This window comes from Phalangium opilio, unplaced genomic scaffold, assembly GCF_054372755.1.
Source record: "Phalangium opilio isolate 3A_F unplaced genomic scaffold, DU_Popi_V2 ptg000042l_1, whole genome shotgun sequence".
NCBI lineage: Eukaryota > Metazoa > Arthropoda > Arachnida > Opiliones > Phalangiidae > Phalangium > Phalangium opilio.
Window position 1 is genome coordinate 6,756,871 of NW_028324166.1, and position 23,712 is coordinate 6,780,582.

General features: G+C 37.2%; 3 protein-coding genes across 3 annotated transcripts; 1 reads left to right on the forward strand and 2 right to left on the reverse strand.

Annotated features, from left to right (window-relative positions):
• Positions 1 to 214: 214 nt before the first annotated feature.
• LOC149678742 (uncharacterized) lies at positions 215 to 1,728 on the reverse strand. The gene is made up of 4 exons (XM_089835930.1): positions 1,716 to 1,728; positions 1,314 to 1,635; positions 659 to 801; positions 215 to 590 (listed from the first exon to the last, which is right to left on the reverse strand). The coding sequence occupies exons 1-4, from the start codon at positions 1,726 to 1,728 to the stop codon at positions 361 to 363; spliced, it is 708 nt and encodes a 235-aa protein (XP_089692056.1). The 3' UTR covers positions 215 to 360.
• A 3,387-nt stretch (positions 1,729 to 5,115) lies between these two features.
• PpD3 (protein phosphatase D3) lies at positions 5,116 to 20,154 on the reverse strand. Its single transcript, XM_089836687.1, has 14 exons — positions 19,995 to 20,154; positions 16,189 to 16,358; positions 16,040 to 16,111; positions 14,252 to 14,396; positions 14,054 to 14,175; positions 13,327 to 13,392; positions 13,095 to 13,193; positions 11,288 to 11,393; positions 11,139 to 11,199; positions 9,870 to 9,951; positions 8,831 to 8,918; positions 7,383 to 7,602; positions 5,518 to 5,599; positions 5,116 to 5,447 (listed from the first exon to the last, which is right to left on the reverse strand). The coding sequence occupies exons 1-14, from the start codon at positions 20,113 to 20,115 to the stop codon at positions 5,391 to 5,393; spliced, it is 1,491 nt and encodes a 496-aa protein (XP_089692813.1). The 5' UTR covers positions 20,116 to 20,154; the 3' UTR covers positions 5,116 to 5,390.
• A 1,205-nt stretch (positions 20,155 to 21,359) lies between these two features.
• On the forward strand, positions 21,360 to 22,685 carry LOC149678744 (SKA complex subunit 1-like). Its single transcript, XM_089836688.1, has 4 exons — positions 21,360 to 21,743; positions 21,942 to 22,144; positions 22,219 to 22,388; positions 22,461 to 22,685. Exons 1-4 carry the CDS (start codon positions 21,537 to 21,539, stop codon positions 22,607 to 22,609), a joined length of 729 nt encoding a protein of 242 aa, XP_089692814.1. The 5' UTR covers positions 21,360 to 21,536; the 3' UTR covers positions 22,610 to 22,685.
• The last annotated feature ends 1,027 nt before the right edge of the window (positions 22,686 to 23,712 follow it).

A 23,712-nucleotide genomic window follows, 5' to 3' on the forward strand; every position in this document is an offset into this window, starting at 1 on the left:
AAATCTCGAAATATTTAACAATATTACGAAATCTCGAAATATTTAACAATATTACGAAATCTCGAAATATTTAACAATATTACGAAATCTCGAAATATATAACAATATTTCGAAATTCCGGATCATTTCACCAAATAATAAAATCTCGAAAAATTTCACCAAATAATGAAATCTCGAAATATTTCAAAATCACAAGATTTTTGAATCACGAAATGAAAGAGGAAATCTCGAAATATTTCAAAATCACAAGATTTTTGAATCACGAAATGAAAGAGGAAATCGAGAAATATTTTAGTCAAAATTCGAAATGAAAGAAGAAATCACGAAGTCTTAATGCGGATTTCGAAATCTTTTATGAAATCATGGAATGAAGGACCCCTCATCTGAACATATATTTTTCGAATTTTTAACTTCGCAAGCATTTTTAAGTTTAGTATCCGAAAAGCTAGCAATGGGTTTTTTCATTAGACCAATTTCTAAAGTAGCTGAGGACCAAAACATTGGTTTGGTTAACGATATTTTACCGCTCAATTTCAACTCGATCAACCAGCACAGATTTTCACCTTGAATGTCCAAATTAAATTTATTATCTGTTAAAATAAAATTAAGTAATTAAGGGCTCGAATTATTATGCAGACATTTGAACATAATACAATACTTTCGAGTCGCAACTCCTGAAGATTTGTCACGACCGGCTTAAGAAAGGTACATGCTAAGGTAAAAAGTTGGTTGTGGCTCAAATTGAGTTCCCTCAAGTTCGTAGCATTTACAAAGGAACAAGTTTCCACAAGCTCATTATGACTGAAAAAATAAAGAGTGTATTTAACGAAAGAAGCAAAAGCAGAAGTAGGATGAGGGACTAGAAGTATCGAGGTAACCAAATTCTTCACTTGGCGAAAGTGAATATTCTTGATAACACACCAACGGTTGGCCCTCTGGTAGCGGTTTCTGAATTTTCCCTCCAAAACGTGCGACGCTCGCGGCGGTAGACAGCCGAACTAGATTCAAGCACCCGCGTCCGTGTTCCGCGGCTTTAGGTTGAGGGGAAGGGGATAGGAAATGTTTTTTGGAACTCGACCAATTTTTTTCTCTCTAGTGTAGGCGCGATGGAAGCGGCATAAAATCCTCAAATTTGTTCACTAGTGCCAGGATCTATTACCAATGCTAGAGGCTCTTTACTTCTAGTCCCTTATCCAACTTCTGGTAAAAGGTATAACCAGGATGGAGTAATTAAAGAAGAATGGCAATAGTAGATCATAAGCTTATGGCATTACGTTAAAATACGTCATAATAGATAAGGGTAATTTACTAACCTCAAGTCGATATACCATAGTTTTGGTGCTGCTCTGTCTAAGAGATTAGATGGAAGACGTTTTAGTTTATTTCCTTTCAAACTTAACCATTCAAGATCTTGAAGGTTTTTTAAAGCCACTCGAAATGATTGGAAACGGCAATATTCGAGGGCTATAAATCTAGGTTTTTGAGACGGATGAAATAAACGTCTATCAACTCCGATTGAAAATCTAACATTGGAGTTGGAAATATAGATATTCTTTATATTTGGAAATAATGAGCTGTTTCGTTCTTTCACCCTGTTAAAGAAAGACAGCGTATTTAACCATATGAAAATATTGACTGTTGAGTTTTACAAACTTATTAGCACTATCTTGCAGAAACGTCCTTTTTACCATAAGTTTATAAACTTGTAGTCTCACCAAATTTTACCATAAGTTCATAAGATATGTTCCATAAATTTATGACTTTGTCACTGGTTACTGGGAGCTTCTTATGAAGTGAGTAGTGACGAAGGTGAAACGTCATAGATTCTCGTAAAGCGATGCCTGGCTTAGAACAGACTAAAATGGGAAGATGGACTGCAAAATTATCCGAGTGTAGTCAATCAATTCTCGATCGCGTCGTTCTCAAACTAGCTCTAATAGTCTCATTAAGTCTCTGGCATTACGAATTATAGGTAGTGTCATTCTTATGGAACATATATTATAAACTTATGGTTTTACAATATAACAAGCACTTTCTTAAAAAAAACGTTTTTCATAAGAAATATCCACTTTCCAAATTGACAACTAACTACACGTGCGATTGATTTAAACCAAAAACCCCATAAAATGATGAAAGTGTTCTTTAAATGGGAAGGTAAAAAGGGAAATCAAGCAATTTTTATAGATTTTTCTACTAATTATAAGACCAATCAGCATAGTGAAACATCCAGTGATTTTAAAATTCAAATTAGTTTGAGATTTTATAGATAATTTGAAACTAGCACCGCCGACCAAAAGCATAACGCCCTGCCTTTTTGTTATCAAAATTCCCGTCGAACGAAATATAACGCGAGATTTGATGAAAATTGCGGACAATGTGATAAATTGTGGCGCGAGATAGTAGAACTCTTTAAATCTCAAATTATTTTTCATTAAAACCCGAAACTTCCGATCTTTCAAATGCCCTCCTATTTGGGCGAGTGCTATGGTAAGTTCGCGACACTTGGGCCAGGTGTCAATAAGGCATGTCATACAGCAACCATAGGATTTCGGTCCGTCAAAACTTCGAAAATCAACTACTGTTTCATCACAAATATTTTTCTGAGTTGTGTGACGTTTTAGCTACTTATCTGATCATTCAACCTGTTTCAACCCTTACAAATTTGAGTTTATTGTAATTATTGACACTCCCAACTAACATATCTTTTATTGCACAACTAGCCGCGATTAACAAAATACAAACGTAATGTTTTCTTACAATTTTATTCTGCTGTCCTCAATCTCTAGGCTCACGAGGTTCTCCAATCCAGTTAGATTTTGAGTTGCATTTAATATCACCATATTCTTCAACCTCAAGTTTGTCAAATTGAGTTCTTGGAACAAGTTCGAAGGCAATGGTTTTCTAAGACGGTAACCAACCAATTCAAGTGATTTCTCATGTTTGACTTCATTGAGGGAAAGTCTCAAATTTTTTAGTTGATCTTTATAACGAAAAGATGATACTTCATTTGGTTTCGAGCATACAGGGATCATTTGACGAACAAAGTGAAACCTGGAACCTGGACCACACGTGCAATTTGACTGTATTTTTAGTTGACAAGGTTTAACAAAACTGAAAAAGTTGAACGCGAGTACGGTAACAGCACAATAAAACGTTAATAAAATTTTCATCGTGTTTTTTGTCTCGATACGAAATTTGAATAAATGTGAAGTTAGTATAGTTACAGGAAATTGAGTTTTCAGTCTTATCATTGTGGTTTTCAGTTAAGAGTTAAGAGTTAAGTCTTTTGGGGATGAGAATGTTTTAATCTTGGTTGATGCTTGCTCTGCACTTATCTACGACAATTAATTAGTTTGTGTTTTTAGTTACACAATGAAAGAGTTGGATGGTGGTGACTAACAAAGGTGCTCAGCTTCTTGTAACGATAAGATTAACTAACTCGAGTTAAATTAAATAAACAGACAAATTCGTTATCATTTAATTATATACATTCGATTTTCAAGACTGTAGAAGTGGTAAAAAATTTAAACCGTATGACGTGTACATCGTTTTCTATGACGCAAATAGTTTTAACTCCCATAACTGCATAGACAGATTAATATTAGACAAAATACATGGGGTTTTATTTTGCTCTACCAAAGATTTAAAAATAACAGCCATTTCAGCAATAGCCATCATGGTGTTTCTACCTTAAATGTTACGATGACTTTTTCCTAAGTGTTGCGGTCTATCATCTTAGAACAAACTTGCAAAGCCGCAATGTACTGCCAATCATCCGTCTTTCTTGCAAATTATTATAATTGATGCAAAATTTGCAAATAAATTTTATAGACTTTCTAATATCACATTTCCGGTGTGTAATACTGTCTATGTAACATTTGGTCCTACGTTTTTCGAAATTCCAGGAACTGTCAAGGCTTTTTCTCCCATGTTTCGTAATTGTTGAAAACGAATCGTTCTAGGCAGAATGGATTCAGGTATAAAAGAGCAACAAAAAAGTTGGAAAATGTCTTTAACACATTTTGTCAACTCTAAATCATATTAAACAGTAGTCCAAAACCTGTTATTATTATAAAAAATATCAACCTAATTGAAAAACTGAAAGCAAATGTCATCTAGTGTGGCAACACTAACAGGCTAAGTAATCTTCTACAATCTACACACCAATTTTTCCTTGACAAAGGCAGGAGCCAATCAGAACTCGTCCAGGAAGGCGGAGCTAAAACTAGCCTTTGCCCAACTTAGCGGGTCAGTTAACTCCTCCCCTCGACTATAGGAGAGTCTAATAGCGTTTGTTTGAACTAAACCACAGCCGAGAAGATAATCTAGGCTTTGTCTATGAAGGGATTTCCGCACTAAGCCTGTGACTTACTTACAGGTGGGTTCCTTTACAATGCATAGAGGGGTGGTGGCTAGCCCCTATGCCACCGCTAACCTACAGCGCCCTATACTAACTATTACCGTTAACCTCTGCAAGTTTTGATAGAAAGGAGAAACCGGGTTAGACCGCGGAGGAAAACTCCTTTAACAAGCGGGGAGAGAACTTGCAAACTCTACGCAGAAGGATTTGTTCCCAGATTTTCACCCGGTGCCACAGTCCGGGATCGAACCCGGGATCCTCTTGCTTCCAGGCGAAAGCGCTAACCGCTATGCCACCCCACCAAGATAGGTCCGTGTAGATCTGAAGTGACACCAGCCTGTAATGTTAAACGAAAAATAGGTTTTCCTATAAGCTCCTTGGATTATAGCAAGAAGTGATATCTAGTTTATTAGAGAGAAGGTATAAGATGCCTTAGTATTCGCGCGCCATAGTCCCAGTCCCCCTTTAAAAATACAAGGGGGAACATAAAAGGAGGCCGGGGCTATTTCGCCTCTCCTCAGTCGGAAAATACGTAATTTTCGACATTCGCGTCGCGCTGACGTGAGTTTTAAAGAACCAATGAGATTCTGGTTGTAATTTAGAGGTGGGGATTAACTCCGGACCTACTATACGTTTGGACTGGAGATAAAGCTGGAAAAGTGGCGAATTTATACCTTCTCCCTTGTAAACTAGATATCACTTCTTGATTATAGTGTGTATGATCTGGCAAATATGCTTGCCTTAATTTAGTGACATTTTATGAAAACAAAAACATGGCCTTTATTATAACGTAAAAAATTATTTAAACACTATACAAAGCTCAGATTCATCGTCTTTCATATATATATTGCTTAATTTTCTAATGGACTTGATTAAAACGCGCACAGGCCGCACATGTTTTCAGCCATTGGTTCTTAAATAAGAAATTCAAATGCTGCACGAAATGACGATCTTCGCTTTGGGTTATATTATTTCATTGCGCTAATCTTCTTTCGGAATCAAAAAATATCTAAACTGCAGCGTACTAGCATCACATGAAAGCTAGCAAACTGCTTGCATATGCCATTGGTTTCACGTTTGGATGAGGCTACAACGAAAACAACATGGTTAACATTCAAAAAAATTAAGCTTAAGAATCCTTTAATTTGTCAGCTTACCACGGCAGAGTATGTGACAAACTTCGGTGTTGGATCATTTCCTTTGAAATTTATGAAGGCTCCTTTGTTACCCATTGTGTCACTAATGAAAAATATTTTCAGAAAGATTTATATTGAATGCGAATTTGCAATTTCATACCATATTTTAGCACGAAAGTGGTATTATGTTACACTTTCGAGTCTCTACTTTCAAAATATCAAGTTTTTAATATGATTGATTGAACCAAAGTTTCTATTTTTAAAACCAATTGAAAAATCACGAAAACTCAGTTTCGATATATCAATAATTTTGTCTTGTCGAGCTTGTTCGCCCGTTTCGTGACATCACTATGACGTCAGGGAAAAAAGCGCGGGAATTCTATACGCGTCTCGAGTTTCTCGCCAAGGATGATAGGGGGTGGATACGAATTCTGAGAGAAATACGCGCCGTAACTTCGGACGCGATTGGGTCTGGTGGGACGCTAAAAATGGGGGAGGAATACGCGGGACGAAAGGCTGGTGGGCTACCTCAGAACTAGACCCTATTTAGCGCCATCGTGTTGGCCAAATTTTGCATGCATATTGCCAAAGTTATTTTAAACTTTTTTCTCATAAATAAATTTGCAATTGAAACATTAAATTTTATATAGAGTTAATATTTAATAATTACTGTATCGAAATTGTTGCTAAAATAATAGTGCACGTAGATGACGCTGCAATAGGGAAACGCCTGTAGGGATTTATTTGAACGCGCTAGAGTTGTTACTTCCTATTTCAAGGACGATTGAAAAGATTAGTCATTTGATGAAAAAATGGAATTTAACTACTAACGCATAGTAATGAAACCAAACATGATTTTACTATGTTTGAAAAAACTTACATTGATTTTTAAATCTTTTCTTCTTTCGTGCATAAAAATAATCATTTTACACCATAGTTAGAAGCTAAAAACATTATTTAATGAAATATTTGATCTTATAATCCTTTCAATCCCCCTTGAAAGCGGAAGAAAGAATTCTAGCAGACGCCCAGCGCGTTCAAGTAAATCCCTACCGGCGTTTCCCTATTGCAGCGTCATCTACGTGCACTATTATTTTAGCAACAATTTCGATACAGTAATTATTAAATATTAACTCTATATAAAATTTAATGTTTCAATTGCAAATTTTATTTATGAGAAAAAAGTTTAAAATAACTTTGGCAATATGCATGCAAAATTTGGCCAACACGATGGCGCTAAATAGGGTCTAGTTCTGAGGTAGCCCACCAGCCTTTCGTCCCGCGTATTCCTCCCCCATTTTTAGCGTCCCACCAGACCCAATCGCGTCCGAAGTTACGGCGCGTATTTCTCTCAGAATTCGTATCCACCCCCTATCATCCTTGTTCTCGCCAGGCTAAACTCTGGGTCTGATAGCGGAGAGAGTGGCACCATCTCTCGTGAAAAATATATCTGTGACGTCAGCCTACGGGAAAACGTTTTAGCCTTTCATAAAAAGTGCATTTCGAATAATTTCATACGAAGCATTTTCAAATGCATATTGCGGCCAAATAAGCAGCAGAAATCGGAGGGAGAATTAAAAGCTTGATATTTTTGAATTCACAGAAATTAATTCTATCTTTTGTTATATAAATCAGAGCTTTTTCAAACGAAGCTTCTCATTCCCTTTAAAGATACAAATGCTCAGTAAACCAAAACGCTAACGCTAACTTCAACTAGGCGCGATAACCATTAACTACACCATAACTTTATAAGATATATGTTCCATAAGTATTTAGATCCTATTTTAATCAAGAGATTTAAATTTAATTACTTTTAAATTTAACTTACCTGAAATAAAAAGTTATTGATAGTAAAACTCTGTTATAAATAATTTTTTTAAGTTTACCAGTAGTTAGGAGCCGAGAAGACTGTTATACATTTTCCACCGTGTCCAATTTCATAACCTTCCGCTTTAACTTCGTGGCTTCGAATGATATATTCTAATTTATTTAACGTCAAAAATTTCTTTGTAACATCGGGTCCAAATTGGATTCCAACTCCTCTTTTGCTAGGGGATCTACCCATTTGAGGTTGAGGGTCAGACCACAGAAGTTCACACATGATACCTAAATCAATGCCGAATAAAAATGAAATAAATTCTCGATTTTAGCCTGAAAGGATTTTTGAATTAATATCAAATTATTCTAAAACTTTTACTGTTTTGAACGGATAAATCGAATTACGTAACAGAATATGAAATCGTGAATATTTCGAAATGAAATCTGATTCATTTATTAGGTTTTATCACCTTACTATAAAAACCACTCAGTATTAAAGGGACTGTAAAGAGGGCATCGGCGGGTGGGTAAAAATTATTTGAAATACGTCAGAGGCACGTGACCAAGGAGAGGCGTGGTTCAAAGAAGCTTAGTTCGTTTCATTTCGAAAACTACCACTTCATGGAATTGGCGCTGCAATCTTGCGAAAAACAAAGACTAGATGTACAGTTCCACTCCATGAGGAGTCTTTGTATCTTGGCATCACGTGATGTCTGTGACGTATTTCAAATAATTTTTATCCACCCGCCGATGCCCTCTTTACAGTCCCTTTAAAACAAACTACTTCGTTCAAATAAATATTTCAGATATTAAGGATCTAAAAGCAAATGACCGATCCAGTGGTGTCCCTAACATTCAGGCTGATCTTCTACACACAAATTTCAACTTGCCAAAGGCAGGAGCCAATCAGGACTCTAGGGCGGAGCTAAAACTGGCCTTTGTTAAGCTTAGAGGGCCAGTCAACTCCACCCCTCGATTATGGGAGCATCTAGTGGCATATGTTTAAACTAAACCATAGCCGAGACTCGCTACTTTCACCTTGAAGGAGAGAGGAATGGAGTGGAAACGCCCATACCTATAGCGTTGCCTGTGTACCCCCACCTACGGCACCGTAGTCCTCCCAGCATCCTCAGCGGTTAGGTAGGGTCGTACCGGAGGAAATTGTAAAGGACGCTCCCTCTATCTTAAAAATAGAAGCTAGTTCTCATATAAATAAAACGGCGCTACGCGGCAGCACTTGGCAATCGCCTACCGAAAGGTAGGGGCGTGCGCGAGGTACATTGGGAGAGATACGGTGCCGCAGGTCGCCCATCATCATTTCCAATCCATCTCAACTCTCTTATCCCTGCTTTCACGAATTACAGGTTCATTTGGAAATAAATCGAACATTAATTAACAGATCAAGTTATTGTTATTGGGCTTTTCGATCTATAGAGAATCTTTAAGATTCTAATAGAGGTTTGTCATTCGAATCGTATTCCTGTTCAAAATATAAATATCAAGGCTTTTAAGTTACCTTCTTCAGGAGGTTGTTTAACTCTATCAGTTTTTGATATATCTTCTAACGTTACATCGTCTCGTGAAAATAATCCGCCATGCATCACCTGAAATTCATCATTTCGAAATTATTGGTTAGCCTAAGTATTATTGAAGCTCTGAGCACAGCGTTGAAGTTTTGTCAAACGCTTAGATTATGTTAGATGCTAATATTTTTGTAGCACTCTAGGAACGAAGGCACTCGGCGTTGCCCGTCAGCCCGTCGGGACATTTTTTATTACTTTTCACGCGGACTTTTTTCCATAAAGAAGGGTTTTTTCGTTTTTGGCCGCCATTTAAAAAGATGGCAACAAATCGAACTGAAAAGGCCATTCAGCCCGTCTATAGGCTAAAGAAAACCAATGTACTAAATATTTATGAAATATGTTGAAACGCGCGGACTTTGTTGCATAGAGAAGATTTTTTTACATTTCTGGGCGCCATTTATTAAGATGGCGGCGGATTGGAAAAATCTTTCTTAGTACGCGCCTACTACTTATGAGTAACGTTCCTGCAAATTTTCAGCCTTCTAGGGCAAGCGGTTTGGGCTGGGCGTTGACTATCAGTCAGTCTGTCAGGACTTTGATTTATATAGATATAGATTATGAATGAATTGAATTCATTTGCTTTAGCGTCGTGTGTTATTTATTTCTTTTAGTAATAGTTTGTCACAATGTCACATTCGTTCTTAGAACCTTATGTTAATTTATATTACCTTTCATTTGAATTTTGACTTAAAGGAGAACTAAGTCCGGCCCGGAACGAATTTCGCAAAATAAACGAAAGCCCGGCCCAGGCCCTTAATTTCAAAAATTTAACAAGCCCGACCCAACCCGGCCCGATAAAATTTGTTAAAGCCCGGCCCAACCCGGCCCGATAAAATTAGTAAAAGCCCGGTTTAGCCCGACCCGATCAGGGCTCTATTTTACGTCATAAGCAAGTAATGGAGCACAGTTTGTAAATCACTCCTGGATGCTAACCGGAAACCGTGAACGAAGTGTATTAAATGTTATACTTACAAGAATTTTGTTATTAATGCAGTGAGCCAGAGGAAGATAATTAAATAATTCAGTGAAAAGTTCAGCCATTTGCGTTGAATACTTGAAATATTAGGTTAAGGAAACCGAAAATGATTTGTTCCTCTTTCGCTTATTAAACTCGAGTGTTTCATAAATGTCTATTCCTTTACATAATTCGGTAATAAAAACCTGAAGCAGATAAACTTGAAGAATGAATTTATGAAATTAGCAACCCATCTAAGACCGGAGAAAGCATGAATAACCATCTCGAGTTTTCATTAGCTCATGTTTCCCACTGAGACAATACAAGGCAATACGCGAGTTATCCGGGAATAATGGGAGAAACAAAAAGCAGTGATCTTGGCATTACAATCCAACAGAATTCTAATTTAGAATGCTCGAGGGACTTAAGCCTAGTTCCCATGATGCGTGTTTTTGTCTAGCAAGATTTCATCCACTGGACATGGATTAAGAATGCGCGTGAGGAAATTTGATTTCAATCTATAGGATCTTGCCACTACAATCCAACTGTATTCTAATTTAAAACGCTCTAGGGACTTAAGCCTAGTTCCCATGAAGCGTGTTTTTGTCTAGCAAGATTTCATCCACTGGGCATGGATTAAGAATGCGCATGAGGAAATTTGTTTTCAAGCTATAGGATAGGAAACTACGACGGAAGGTTATTCAATATATACTCTGTTCCAGCTTCGGTTGTCAGCACGCACAAACATAGTCTCTGTGTAACGTAGGTTTGTGCGTGCTGGCAACAGACGAAAGCAATTTAAAACCTAGCAAAGTGGCGATGAAAATTTTCCGAAATCCACCTTTTATAATACACATGGGGGTAAACATCGTTTCCTGTTCTACACTGAAGACGTGATGAGATTACAGGTGGAATTTTTTAAAGGCAATTGAAGTCACCCTAACTATATCCAAACAAAATTCACTTTAAAAGAATATTTTTTAACACTAGCTCTCAGGAAAGAGGCGACACCTATAAGTGGATTTTTGTTTTACAGCGGAAAGGACTCGAAAATTCCGCATAACGTGCTGTTCACTGTAAGCTAGGGGAGGCATTTGCTGTGAAGTTATATGGAAGTTATGAGCTTACAACTGTATAAGTTGTTGATCAAAGCAATACTTTCAAGAATTTATGCTTATAGAGATACTAAACAAAACCACGAATAATTTCGCAGCTCAGCGGCGCCCATTATCCCCAAGAATCTACCAATAAAATAAAGATTAAATTGTTAAAGTTGTAAAGGATATTTGTGCTTGACTTCTCCTTCAAATCCATACATTTGATTCATTGTTTGACTTTCATGATTGCCTAATAAAGAAAGCAAGTACTTACTGCGTTAATACTTATCAAGGGTAATATATATAATATATCAGTCAGAAGGCGAACGAATACTTACCCCTAGACATGTAAAAGTGATTGGGGTAGAGTAATTTGTAACCAAAAAGAGTAAAAATACATTCGACAGAAAAGGAGCCTCTGTCCACAAAATCTCCATTAAAAAGCTGACAACACAAGTTAAAGAAAAGTACTTAATAATGATACCATTGCTTTTTCGAATAAAATAGAAAAAAATTCTATATCCTAAGCGTTGCAAGTCAAAAACCTTTCAAGAAAGCGACAATTTCCAACGTTTGTTGTTTCTGCACTTAGAGCGCGCGTCAATGCTACACAATCTTGCTAAAGTTACAATTGTAAAATTGCTTTTAACAATTGGTTTTGGCTGTCGCGATCCCTGACAATATTACATTACGCTTTGTATATGATGTTATGAGATTTTTCTTATCAAACTTGTCGCATTTTTGAAACAAAGCGCGTTAAAAAATGTCTATACAAAATACCATCGGGTGGGCGCTGCTGGCCCCTGCTCTCAAGGGCTTCTACCACCGGGAGCCTTAATGCTCAATAGGCGCCTTTCTCCTCTATTACGATTGGCTCTTTGAACTACGCGAAACGCGTCATAGGCTCCTTGGCCCACACCCAAATCAAATAGACAGGTTAGAAGGAGTATAGCATATTCACTGTTGTATAGATTCAACATAAGTTCATAAGATATGTTCCATAACTATGATACTACCTATACTTCATAATGCTAGAGACTTACAGCTCGAGCTAGTTCGAGAACGACAAGCGAGAATTGAATACACGTGGTTTTGCAGTCCATCTTCATGTTAGACCTATTTAGTCTGTACTAAGCCTTAGACAGCAGCGCCTCACCAGGAGTCGCTTTATCCTGAATCTAAAGCAAGTAGTCCACTTAGCCTTGCGAAACCGTATCGTTACCGTTTTAAGTTCGTAAATCACCCGAAAGAGGGCGCTCATTACCTAAGTCCAAAAGCATCGTTTAAGAAGCGTTATCAGATGGCGTTCTCGTTCGTATTTGGATACGTGACGTTACGTTAACGATACGGTTTCGCAAGGCTTAGTGGACTACTTGCTTAAGACGTTTCACCTATGTCACTTCATGACAAGCTCTTGGTAACAAGTGAAAAACTTATGAAACATATCTTATGAACTTATGATTCATACTACCAAAAATTTATGCTAGTCGTAACAGAAGTTGATGACTTCTTATCCTGAGAAGTATTGGACTCTAACCATATCCGGAACCATCTCTGTTAGCCAACTTCTTATTAGGTCCGATCACCGCGCCACCTATGGCATTTCCCTCATTTTGAGTTGGCAGGTTGATTTGCGCGCCAGCAGCGGGCAAGTAACGAAACTTTAAGGCGTGTCCTGTGGTTTGAGGTAACGAATCAGAAACGGTGACAAGAACAGCTGTTAATAGAGTTTGCGAGAAATTCCGGTCAAACTAGTGTGAGGTCCTAGGCCCACGGATTGTAATGAATTTTCTTAGAGTTCTAACCAGACGGATTTTCAACGATTGGCGCTGAAGAAGTTTTGAACACGCCCCACAGTTTGAGTGGCACAGCCTCTCGGCGTGGGATTTTTATCAGTAGATTATATAGTTTTCCTAGTGTGGAGGAAACTTTCGACCCTCTTTTACGATTGCCATAAGCAATTTTGACCAACAGGGATGGATACTATATAATGCCTTAGTGTCCAATACTTCCCAGGATAAGAAGTCATCAACTTCTGGTCGTAATTATATGCTAGAACGCTACAATCCCTATAGATTGAAACCCCCGAAATTGAGTTTACTTTAGAAGCTAGTGTCTGCTGGCACTTGAAATTAAAAAGGATACATATGGATTTGTTGTAGAAGGTAGCCCATTGAGCTTGAAAATATTGAGCAAGTCATAATACTGGCCGTGAATATCACCACAGACAGTAAATTTCTGGTCCTGAGACAAATAGTAAATTAATAGTTGGTCATCAGAAAATTAACAGTGTTTCAATTGGAATTTGTTCTTCAGATTGAACGCGCATATTGTTCTGACTCCCTTACCTTACAAAATTAGAATAAACGCAACTTACCTTTGGTACGGTAATATGAACTAGGGTGGGTAAACTTTGGAAGTGCTCTTTAATGTCCAGTAAAATCTGTAATAAAAATATTTAACCTATATTTGGTGCAGTACACCTTAATAAGTATTGCGTTCAAGATTGAACTTCACTCTAAAAGAAAAGTTCATGGAATTTATCACTAATTAGTTAGTTAATAAAGAAACACAAATTCCTTGAAATTCTCAAGCCAATTAGCCTTATTCCTGATCAGCGCCACCTACCCATAGCGGCGACTTTGCGAACTACTGTAATCGGCAAGCCAATCAGATGTCGCTAAAAATCTGGTGACGTCACTGACGGGCACTCTCGGGGTCTTACCAAAAATGACGTCACCAGATTTTAGCAACATCTGGTTGGCTTGCCGATTACAGTAGTTCTCAAAGTCGCCGCTATGGGTAGGTGGCGCTGATCAGGAATAAGGCTAATTTGTAATTGAAGTTCTTGTAAATCAACTGCAATTTGCTTGAGATTGTTCACGGAATTGGTCTTCAGTCGTTATGACTAATGACAAAGTCCGTCAAAAACCTCAAGCAAATTTGCAATTGATTTACAAAAACTTGTGGTTTCTTCACAGTTTCAAAAAAACAATGTTTATTTGAGTGACCGCCAGCGCCATCTTTGGAGAACTTTCAAAAATCGTCTTGCTGGCTTATTTTGGGGAAATTATGTTTGGATCGAAATATTACGTAAGACTCACTTTATAAGCGAATTTGCGATGCAATTTCTTGCCCTCCCTAAAAGTATTTTCCAGGTCCGCCATGAACTTTTCCGTTACCTTGCCATCTTCAAGCTTTGGTCCCGAGTAATCTTCCTCAATAGCTATTTAAAACCAAAGAAACACAAAGGTCCATAACGTTACTCCAGCTAGGGCAAGCTTAAATCAAAAAAAGCTTACTAATGCTCTCCAGATTAATGGTTGCAGCCACAGTTTTCTTGTCTTCTACAGCAATAGCTTTCGCGAAGGCAATCTTGTGGATAATTTTGCTACATTCTTGAAACTTCGCTTTTGCATCTTTGTCATTCGGCCTGGCCTTCGTCACCTACATCAGTTAATTAGTTTACACATCAGACTACAAATAATGTAGAACGTAAATAAGAGTCATGGATTGCAACTAAAATCACTAGTTGTTTTAACCACAAAAAATCAATAAAACACCTCTGCAGCAAACGAGGTTCAGTGAACCCGAGCGCTAACTGAGCAAGATGCTCCAAAATTATTTTTAAATTCAAGGTTTTTTAAGTAATTGATCCTGAGCTCAGTGAACGTTTCAAAACTAGATGAGCCTTGAGCCAAGCCTGCGTTAGAGCGAGCTTGAGCCAACCCTCGTATAAACTTTATGGGCTAGAGCTTCGGAGATACAATTTTAATGCTTAGAGGCTGAGCGGGGCCACTTTGAGATCGCGCTCTGTATACCATGTACTGCACGTTTGCTACAGGCAAACTAGTGAACTAACTGATAGATTAAGCGTCTTGTTTTGTACTTATCACTTAAAGCAAAAGGCGGCTTCGTTGGTGCTCCTTAAAGATGGCTTTTCTACTGCACAGTGGCTAAGCTTGGTAAAGGCTAGTTAAGCCAAAGGCAGGAGCCACTAAGACCTAATGCACTAGGTCTGAGGGGTTCCTGCCTTTGGTAAGATAAATTTATGGCCAGGTTAGCCGGAATTCTAGGGGTGATAATGGAGCCGCCTGTTGCTTTAAAAATACAGTCAATTTCTCCTTAAATATGAGAGCAGACGCGATCCCGAGCTCCGAGGCTACTTAATTGGCTAGGGTCAGGGTCAAACCCAAGGTGAACGTTAAATATTAAGGTACGCTAAAGATGTTTTGGTGAGCGTCAGACCAATGTTCTTACTTATTTAAATATTTCAGACATTCAGAGCTATTTTTTACCACCGTGTGGTTTTGTATAATATCAAAAGAAGTTATGCGCTGATACAAAGTTAGTTAGTTATTTAGTGGGACCGTCGGATGCACGTGAATAGGCAGTGCACGCGATTTCATGAGTAAAGGACGCGTGTGAGGAAATTTTTTTTACACTTAGAGGATAAGCAACAACCTATCCCGACAGCAGCTTATTCGATATATATTCTGTTCCAGCTTTGGTTATCAGCTAGCATACGCAAAAAGCTAGGTCTCTATGTTGGAACGGCTTTAACATAGAGGAACACACAAGCTAAATAAAGCATAAAGGCTGGTTTTCACTGGCCCATAAAGTTGGAAAATTTGCGTGCTGGGCCGTTTTATTCAGAAGTAACTCTCCGCATGTTTTCGCTTATTCTAGGTGGCAAGCGCATTATTGGTTTTCTATTTTTCGGCCAATATTTTCGAAAAGCTATGCATGTCCAATAAGAAGCGACGAATGCGTGACGTCAGAGGCGTGGTTTTTCTGCCGCTATTATTATAAGTGAAGGCGTTTAGTTGTCGAGTTAAATTTTTAAAAATCTATTGTCCTGAAGAATTTATTGAAGAAGTTCGTCGGCTTAATAAAGCTCAAAAGTTTTTTACTAAGACAATAAAGTAAAACAAAATAGTGCATTTTCAACATGAAGGTAAGCCTTGATCTCCACAATGGAGCTCTTGCTCTTTCATATTACAAGTTTCATTTTTCCAAAAAATTACGCGACTTCGGTCTGTGAAAACCAGCCTTAAGCAAAGTGACTATAGCAAACGGTTATACTTTACAGCTTCAAAATCCTTCAGAGCCATTTTGAACTTTCCTAAAGACATGTGAGATGCGGCTCTTCGATAATAACCCTGTATAAAGTAGAGTACAATGTGATGGATGTTATATGAAGCTGTTATAACGCAGCTCCTGTTTGAACAGATCTTACTTTAATATACGTTCGATCCAGTTCTATCGCCTTTGAAGCATCACTTAAAGCGTAACCAAAGCATTCCGTTTTCAAGTAGGCAAAACTTCTGTTCCCATAGTAGACTGCAACATTGGGGTTAAGTTCAATGGCCTTACTGTATAGCTCAATAGCTTTATCAAATTCTTGATCTGGAAAAGAAAATTAACTGTTATAATAATTTTGGGGTTTTATTAAAGGGAATGCGAGTTTACAATTTCATATCATATTTTAGCACGAAAGTGGTATTTATGTTACACTTTCAAGTCTCTACACTTTCAAAATATCAAGTTTTTAATATCATTGAACCATAGTTTCTATTTTTAAAATCCATTGAAAAATCACGAAAAAATCACTTTCGATATGCATCAATAATTTTGTCTTGTCGAGCTTGTTCGCCCGTTTGATGACATCACTATGACGTGAGGGGGAAAAAGCGCGGGAATCCTATAGGCGTCTCGAGCTTCTCGCCAGTCTAAACTCTGGGTCTGATAGCGGAGAGAGTGGCACCATCTGACGTGAAAAATATATCTGTGACGTCAGCTTACGGGGAAACGTTTTAGCCTTTCATAAAAAGTGGATTTCGAATAATTTCATACGGAGCATTTTCAAATGCATATTGCCAAGGCAATAAGCAGAAATCGGAGGGAGAATTAAAAGCTTGATATTTTTGAATTCACAGAAATTTATTCTATCTTTTGTTATAAAAATCAGAGGTTTTTCAAACGCAGCTTCTCATTCCCTTTAAAGAACATCAAAATAACCAATTTTGAGGTTAAATTATCTGTATGTTTCCATTTTCAACATAGTTATAAATCAATACTTATTGTTTTGATATTTTTAAACTGAAATTAAAGCCTAGAACAGACCCGCTAATGAAACCAAAATCATTGAAGATTTAAAAGACTTAAAAAAGCAATAATGGTTTGCTAGACTGACTCTAGGCATATAATAGGCCTTTCCATTTATCCGCCATATTTCCATCCCCCACGTTTTCCGCCAAAAATTGGAAACTTGTACTCTTCCTATAGCAGGTCTGCCAGACATTGAACGCGGACAGTGCGTCTTATCTATGTAACCGATTAATATAACTGAACGAATTGTACCTTATCGGTTTAGCAGACCACCCTAAAAGTTAGGCCTTGGTTTTTTTAACTGTTGTTGATATTTAACTAGTTATGCCACCATGGATATTTTAAATCCTTTCCTAACATTAGAATAAGGTACACACTTCGGTATTTTCGCGCATGAGCCCGAGGTTAGGAAAAAAAACACTGGCAGCCTAGGCCTTAGTCGTCACCATGACCAAAGCAAAGTAACCAAAAACTCTTGGCAACAGAGCTGCCAGACTACAAAGTTTAAGGAACACAAAATAGTGAAACAGTGCTAGTCCTTTTTTAAACAAAATTATATGTTCTTTCTGGACTGGTACAGTTTTACTACCCCCATTATAGGAAAGGCCTATTGGCTACACAAACTCAAGATTTTTCGGGTTTATATTTGGGTGTTTATAATTAGGCAGGGGTGCTCCAATTTAGGAAGACGGTGCTCCATTTTAAGACTAACTGTTCCAATTTAGGCCTGAAATTGACCTTTTCTAAAACTCATTGTGCTGGAAAAGTATGCGTCGTAGAAGTCTGAAAATGGGTCAAATCGATCAGCAATAGTTCAAACTTTTTGTAAAGGTGTGCTTGTTCACATAAGTAACTTATTTGGTCCTGAAATATTTGACTTTCCAAAATGTTTCAGAAAGTGTTCCAAGATAGGGCTACTGACCATAGATACTAAATTTTATATAAAAAAACCCTCTAAATTAAATTGGACTTCCAAGTAAAACAAGTTGGTAAACCAAAATAAACCTCTCCGAGATAAGAAAGCTCGCAATAGCGTGATCCTTTGGTGGAAGCCTGCCATTGGGAGGCTAGACGTTTCTCGTAACCCTAGCCAATCACCGCGTACTTCTCAACACTAACGATGGGAGTAGAAGCCAAAAATTGCTTTCTGCAAACACGTTTGCTCCGATTTGCCAACTGCTAACACGCTTACAGACACACAGACAAACACGTCCAGTGTAATACCTCTCCGTGACGACATCGTCACTCGGAGAGGTAGAAAGGTAATTGTTGCTTAAGGGAATGAATGTGCCACTAAAAGCTTTATTTATTTCACTGAATAGGGGAGTTTGGGGAAAAAAATTTGTAAGTTGGTGAATTTTTTGAAAATTTTGAAATTGACACACTGACAGATAATGAGACATAACGCGTTCTGCACTCAATCTTAAAAAAATAAGTGGAGAAGAGGCTTAAAAATTTAAGGTATCGCTACGGAAATATAGCTATGGAATTTTAAAGCCCTACTGAAAAATATTCCTAGCATTGAAAAATAATTTGAAGAAGTCCAAATTATTTGGGAAAGAAATAATTGCAACTATCAAAAATTTCCTTTTCCATAATATTAATGTTTATTGCTTACATTTACTTATTCCGAAATAGTATTACGTCTTTTCCAAATAATGTTGTTTATAACACTATGCCTTTTTCCAAATATAGTATACTTTTAAATACTTAATAAAATTGGAGCTTTCTTGAATTTTTTGAAATTTTCCAAAAAATATTGGCCAACTTGAATTGTTTCACTTTTTTATTTTTTCGAATAGAGCCATCTCAGAAGTTTTAGTGTGACATCACCCATGCTATTTGCCCATAGAACCAAACATGGCCGCCCACTGCCAAAGCTAAACCAGTGACAATTTACCTAGGCACTGACGTCACAACTGAGATAGCTCTATTCGCCTTGGTTTTCAGAAACCAGTGTTGGTTGGTAAAATCCTACCGAGTTAGGTGTTTGCTGAGAATGTCTCCTAAGTCTTAATTCTGGCAGCCATATTGGTGGATTTCAGCTTTCCTTCTGCATTCAACCCTCCAATATTGCTGGGTAAATTATCTCACAAATCTTAACTCCTAGCCCAACCAAAAGCTCTCTATAGAGCTATTTCAGTGGGGGAAAAATTTCGTCTGCTACGAAAATTGGGCCTGCCTTTGAGTGTAGGGCGGACATTTTGTGAGGGTTTTCTCTATGGGCAAATAGCATGGGTGACGTGGTCATTACCCCCTCTGAAATAGCTCTATAGCACCAAGTTCAATAACTCAACTACAAAGTAACTTCTGCCCCTTCAATGCTGATAGGTTGCATCTACAACACATATCTCATTGGTCAAACTTAGTTCTAATTAATTAAGTTTTCAATTATATTCAGAGTCTGAAAGGTCACTAGGGAAATAAGGGAAATAATGTTTGTACTCTCTAGCATTTCCCAACAACCCTTGAGGATTTTGGGTTTATAACATGTGTGGCTACTTGGTGCCTAGTAGACTGCAGGAATTTTCGTCCTCTACATTGCATCATCACACCATTCAGTGATATCCCCCAAAACGGTGGTGAATAATATCATATCCCCTGTTGCAAAATCCCTTCCAAAGCAGGGGATACATGCAGTCTACTTCCCTCTCTACCAAATACTCAATATACCACTCAAGAGGGAAAGGCATGGGGGTAAAACGACTTCGTGGCGCCTGCGCTGTTGGCTTTTTGGATCGTGAGAGTGAGCCGAGACGGCAATTAATCAACCACATTGTATGTCACGTTACTGAGGGTTGCCTAATATGCCTATCCCCCTTTTTTAGAAGGAAAATTGGAAATGGTTTATTGCCTTAGCAAAGGCTTACGAAACTTTATCAAAAATTTAATACTTCCATATTATAAACTAAATAGAAATTAAAGATTACATACTTTTGAAGTGAACATTGGCTTTTTCCTTTAGTTCGTTTGCTTCTTTCGTAGACATTTCTTCCTCCTTATTTGAAGTATCGGAAGTTTTTGAAGAAATCGAACCCTCGCCGGTTTCCGCCATCTTTCCTTGTAGCAGACGATCAAGTCTGATATGGAACAGGGCCGGATATAAGAAACATTTCTTGTCGGACTGTAGTCCCCCCCCCCGTTTGACTGGAGAATTAATAGGACATTGTCCACAGGAGTGTGCAAAAATAGTCCATGGTCGCATCTTCAATTTTTCATAGCCAAGCTATCAAAACTTCAGGAAATGTATTGGTGACCCCCTTAGTTTATATAACCGTTATGGGACATTTTAAAAACATTTGGCACAATGTCCAGTGTTCTGTGTTTATTTCCGGCCCTGTATAGGAAAGCAGGCTGAGAAACAGTCTGGGAAATAAGGAAATTTTTTAAACTAGTCCTTGGGACCAGTGACCCCCTATGTCCGAAATAATAAACTGGTTTTGGGTTTTGGGCCAAAGAAAGTGTGTTATTTCCCAGACTGCTGAGAAACATTGAGCTCAGAACAACTCAATGGCTGCAGCCGCGGCCGTCCGAAAGCTTGTACCCACCGCCGTGTCAGCAAGATGGAAGGACTATTGACCTCCATGAAATGCCAAATTTTCGTTCGTAGAGCGCGTCGTTTTGTTATTGTTTATAGTGAGATGAGAAATAAACATTTGTCAAAAAAAAATATAATGGATTATATTTTGTTTGATATGAATTTGCTCGTTTTCTTCCCTTAATTTTGCTTAGCTTTTTTCCAAGATAAATATGTTATTATATCTATAATTATTTATTTCGTATGAAAATCCATGTTTTATTCCGTAACTTTGATGCTTTTAACGAGAAGTGATCATTTTTCTTGTGAAGGACAAATCTCTTACTTTACTTCAAAAATAATAATGTTACGGAAACACATTTTGTGGGTTCACGTTCACGATCGCCCTCCTAAAATATTACTCCATGGTGATCGAAAATAGGGAACGGTCCAGCGTGGGAAATAAGGCGGTGGCACAGGGCAAATGACCAGTTTAAAAATTGTCTGGACCAGTTTAAAAATTAAATCGGAGGGGGGTCAGTGGTCCACTTGACCACTAATAAAATTCAAGGGTAACCAGAGTCCAGGCATTATCTCAACTATTTTAATTATCCACTTCTTAATTTTAGCAGACGACGCTTCCTGGTCAATGGTCATGGACTAGTTTATTTATTCCAGGCCAGGGGGGGGGGGTTGCTGGTCCAATGTCCAGTTTCAAAAAAATCCTTATTTCCCACCCTGGAACGGTCCGTTTCTCCAATCCAACCGTCCGTGACTCCAAACGTCATTTAAAAAATATAAGCAGACAGCATTTTCAATTTTTGGCGCCACCCTCATGTCCCTATATATAGGCGGCGTATTAATAAAGGGGTTTTATTGTTGTTGTTTTGTACCACCGTACTGTCAGTTTCAGTTAGGTTTTGTTAAATAAGAAATTTATTAAACTAATTGTCGTAATTATGGAGAAAGAACAAATGGAGATACTTCATGAAAAATTTGGAGTGCTAAGCCGAGCTTACGAGAAAATTCAAAAATCGATCAAAGCTAATGACATTCCAAAATCGGACATCGATGAGATGAATGACAACTTTTCAGAACTAGAACTTTGGTTTGAAAAATGCAAAATGGCCCATAAAAGCGATAGAGACGCGCTAACCAGCATCCAGGTATGACAGTTTCTTTTTCCTGGTAAAGTTTCATTTGTACCTGGTATTATATATTAATATATTATATATAATATATATAATATATAATATTGTATAATATATATAATATATAATATTGTATAATATATATAATATATAATATTGTATAATATATATAATATTATATAATATATATAATATATAATATTATTACATTAGTGTTCCAGAGAAGTCATTGCCCAGTCAAATATAAGACTTAAAGAGATCCTGCAAAAATCTCCGTTGCCTCAACCAACTCCTCAGGTAGTCATTAAAACCGAGGAAACTCCTGCAGAAGCTTCCGCAAGCATTCCCCAAAAAGCCAACCAAGTTGAAGCCATAGTACCAAATTTGTCAATGGAAGAGTTTGTGACAGTTCCACGGTAATATATTTCACAATTTTTAATCGTATAACTAAAAAAAGCTGAAACCAATGAATTTATTTTATTCTTCATAGTTACATGAAAGGTCGTTTAACCCTTGAAAAGGTCAACCACTTTATAAATGAATTCAATAAAACCATCACTGCAAAATACAAGTTATTAAAAACACCAAGAAGCCAACTCAGCGATGCCTCGATGAAGAACGTTCGCCTTTTCAAGTCCCAAATGTGTGATGAAGTTTACGGTAAAAAATTTAAAGCAAGGCTCTTCATTTATTTATTGTATATATTTAACAATGTCAGCTTTTTCATAATAGGGCTTAATTTTTGTACTGATGATGACTTGAAGCAATTTTCAAACGTAAAAATTGACAATTCTGTCAGAAGTTGCTTAATGATTATGCGACATTGTGGTAGAATGAGAGATGTCAGAAGTGGTTCTGTTGTTCTTCATGTTATTTACTAATAATTTTTGTCTAATGTATTTTAAAAAATTTTTGTAATCATATTTTAAAATAAAATTTTTAAACTTTTATTACTAATTATTGAATTTGCCTTCACATTATTTTAGTTTCCAAATAAGTTAGGGCTATTGTAATTAGTATTTCATGAAAATACAAAACATCAGCACATTCCATTCCAAAACTTTGAAAATCACGCCAATCTGTTAATCACTTTTTTGATAGAATTCATAGATGGCGCTAAATGCTGACCTAAAATGATGACCTTGTTCTTTCTAAAATATTTGTAGAACCGGAGCCTCCGAAATGAACTAGGCCCATGCATGTCAAATTTTATGTGGGGAAATATCCAGTTTGTTAAGGAAAATATTTTCACCATATATGAGTACGAGATGGCGCTCACATTACCGTTGTGACAGGGGTCTTCCTTAAATTATCGTTGATATTTTAGGGGTCACTCATAAAATTTTTTGATAGAGAAAAGTTTCATCCTAAAATTAACGTAAATGTTTTTGGGTCTATTCACTTTTTATTGAATCATTAGGTTAGATTAAATTGTATGAAACCATGATTCTTTAAATAAAATTAGATGTTAAATTATTTCAATTAAAATAATTCAGTAAGAGTAATAAAATAGAATATATAGTAATAGAATATATATATTCTATCTCATTGAATAAAACCATATACTTACAATCCGCGACCTTGGCCCAAATACTTAAGCAGTCGACAGGGTCACGGGGTTGAACTTTGTTTATTTTACGGTAATATAAGCGCCCCCAAGCGGGAAAACACGGCGAACTAAATTAGTTAAAAAAATATTCTCGCTTCGCCACACGCATGGGCCTAGGTAAAACCCTCTAAAAGGGGTTTTGACGCGGCCGCAGCGTTGCCAGACGTACGATAATTACAGTACAATGCGATAATTTTAGGAGTTTATTCGAAGCTACTATAATTTTGACGCTGTACTATATAGTACGCTAAATCCGATAATTCGGCTTAGGCGTACGGTTTTTTTTTTTTTTTATTATTTTTTTTTTTTTTTTATTTTTTTTTTTTTTTTTGCTTTGGGTCCGGGAGAATTAATTGTACATGTACTATAATTTCG

Bases quoted from the DNA above. Each gene is read 5' to 3' on its own strand.
- PpD3 (XM_089836687.1), bottom strand. From the start codon at position 20,115: ATGGCGGAAACCGGCGAGGGTTCGATTTCTTCAAAAACTTCCGATACT. The intron at 16,359-19,994 runs GTATGTAATCTT...TTTCTTTTCCAG, and splicing joins AGCCAATGTTCACTTCAAAA to ATCAAGAATTTGATAAAGCT. The intron at 5,448-5,517 runs GTAAGCTGACAA...TTTTCGTTGTAG, and splicing joins TTGTCACATACTCTGCCGTG to CCTCATCCAAACGTGAAACC.
- LOC149678742 (XM_089835930.1), bottom strand. The intron at 802-1,313 runs GTTAGTAAATTA...TTATTTTTTCAG, and splicing joins CTATGGTATATCGACTTGAG to TCATAATGAGCTTGTGGAAA. The intron at 591-658 runs GTATTGTATTAT...TTATTTTAACAG, and splicing joins TCAGGAGTTGCGACTCGAAA to ATAATAAATTTAATTTGGAC.
- LOC149678744 (XM_089836688.1), top strand. From the start codon at position 21,537: ATGGAGAAAGAACAAATGGAGATACTTCATGAAAAATTTGGAGTGCTA. The intron at 21,744-21,941 runs GTATGACAGTTT...TTATTACATTAG, and splicing joins ACGCGCTAACCAGCATCCAG to TGTTCCAGAGAAGTCATTGC. The intron at 22,389-22,460 runs GTAAAAAATTTA...TTTTCATAATAG, and splicing joins AATGTGTGATGAAGTTTACG to GGCTTAATTTTTGTACTGAT.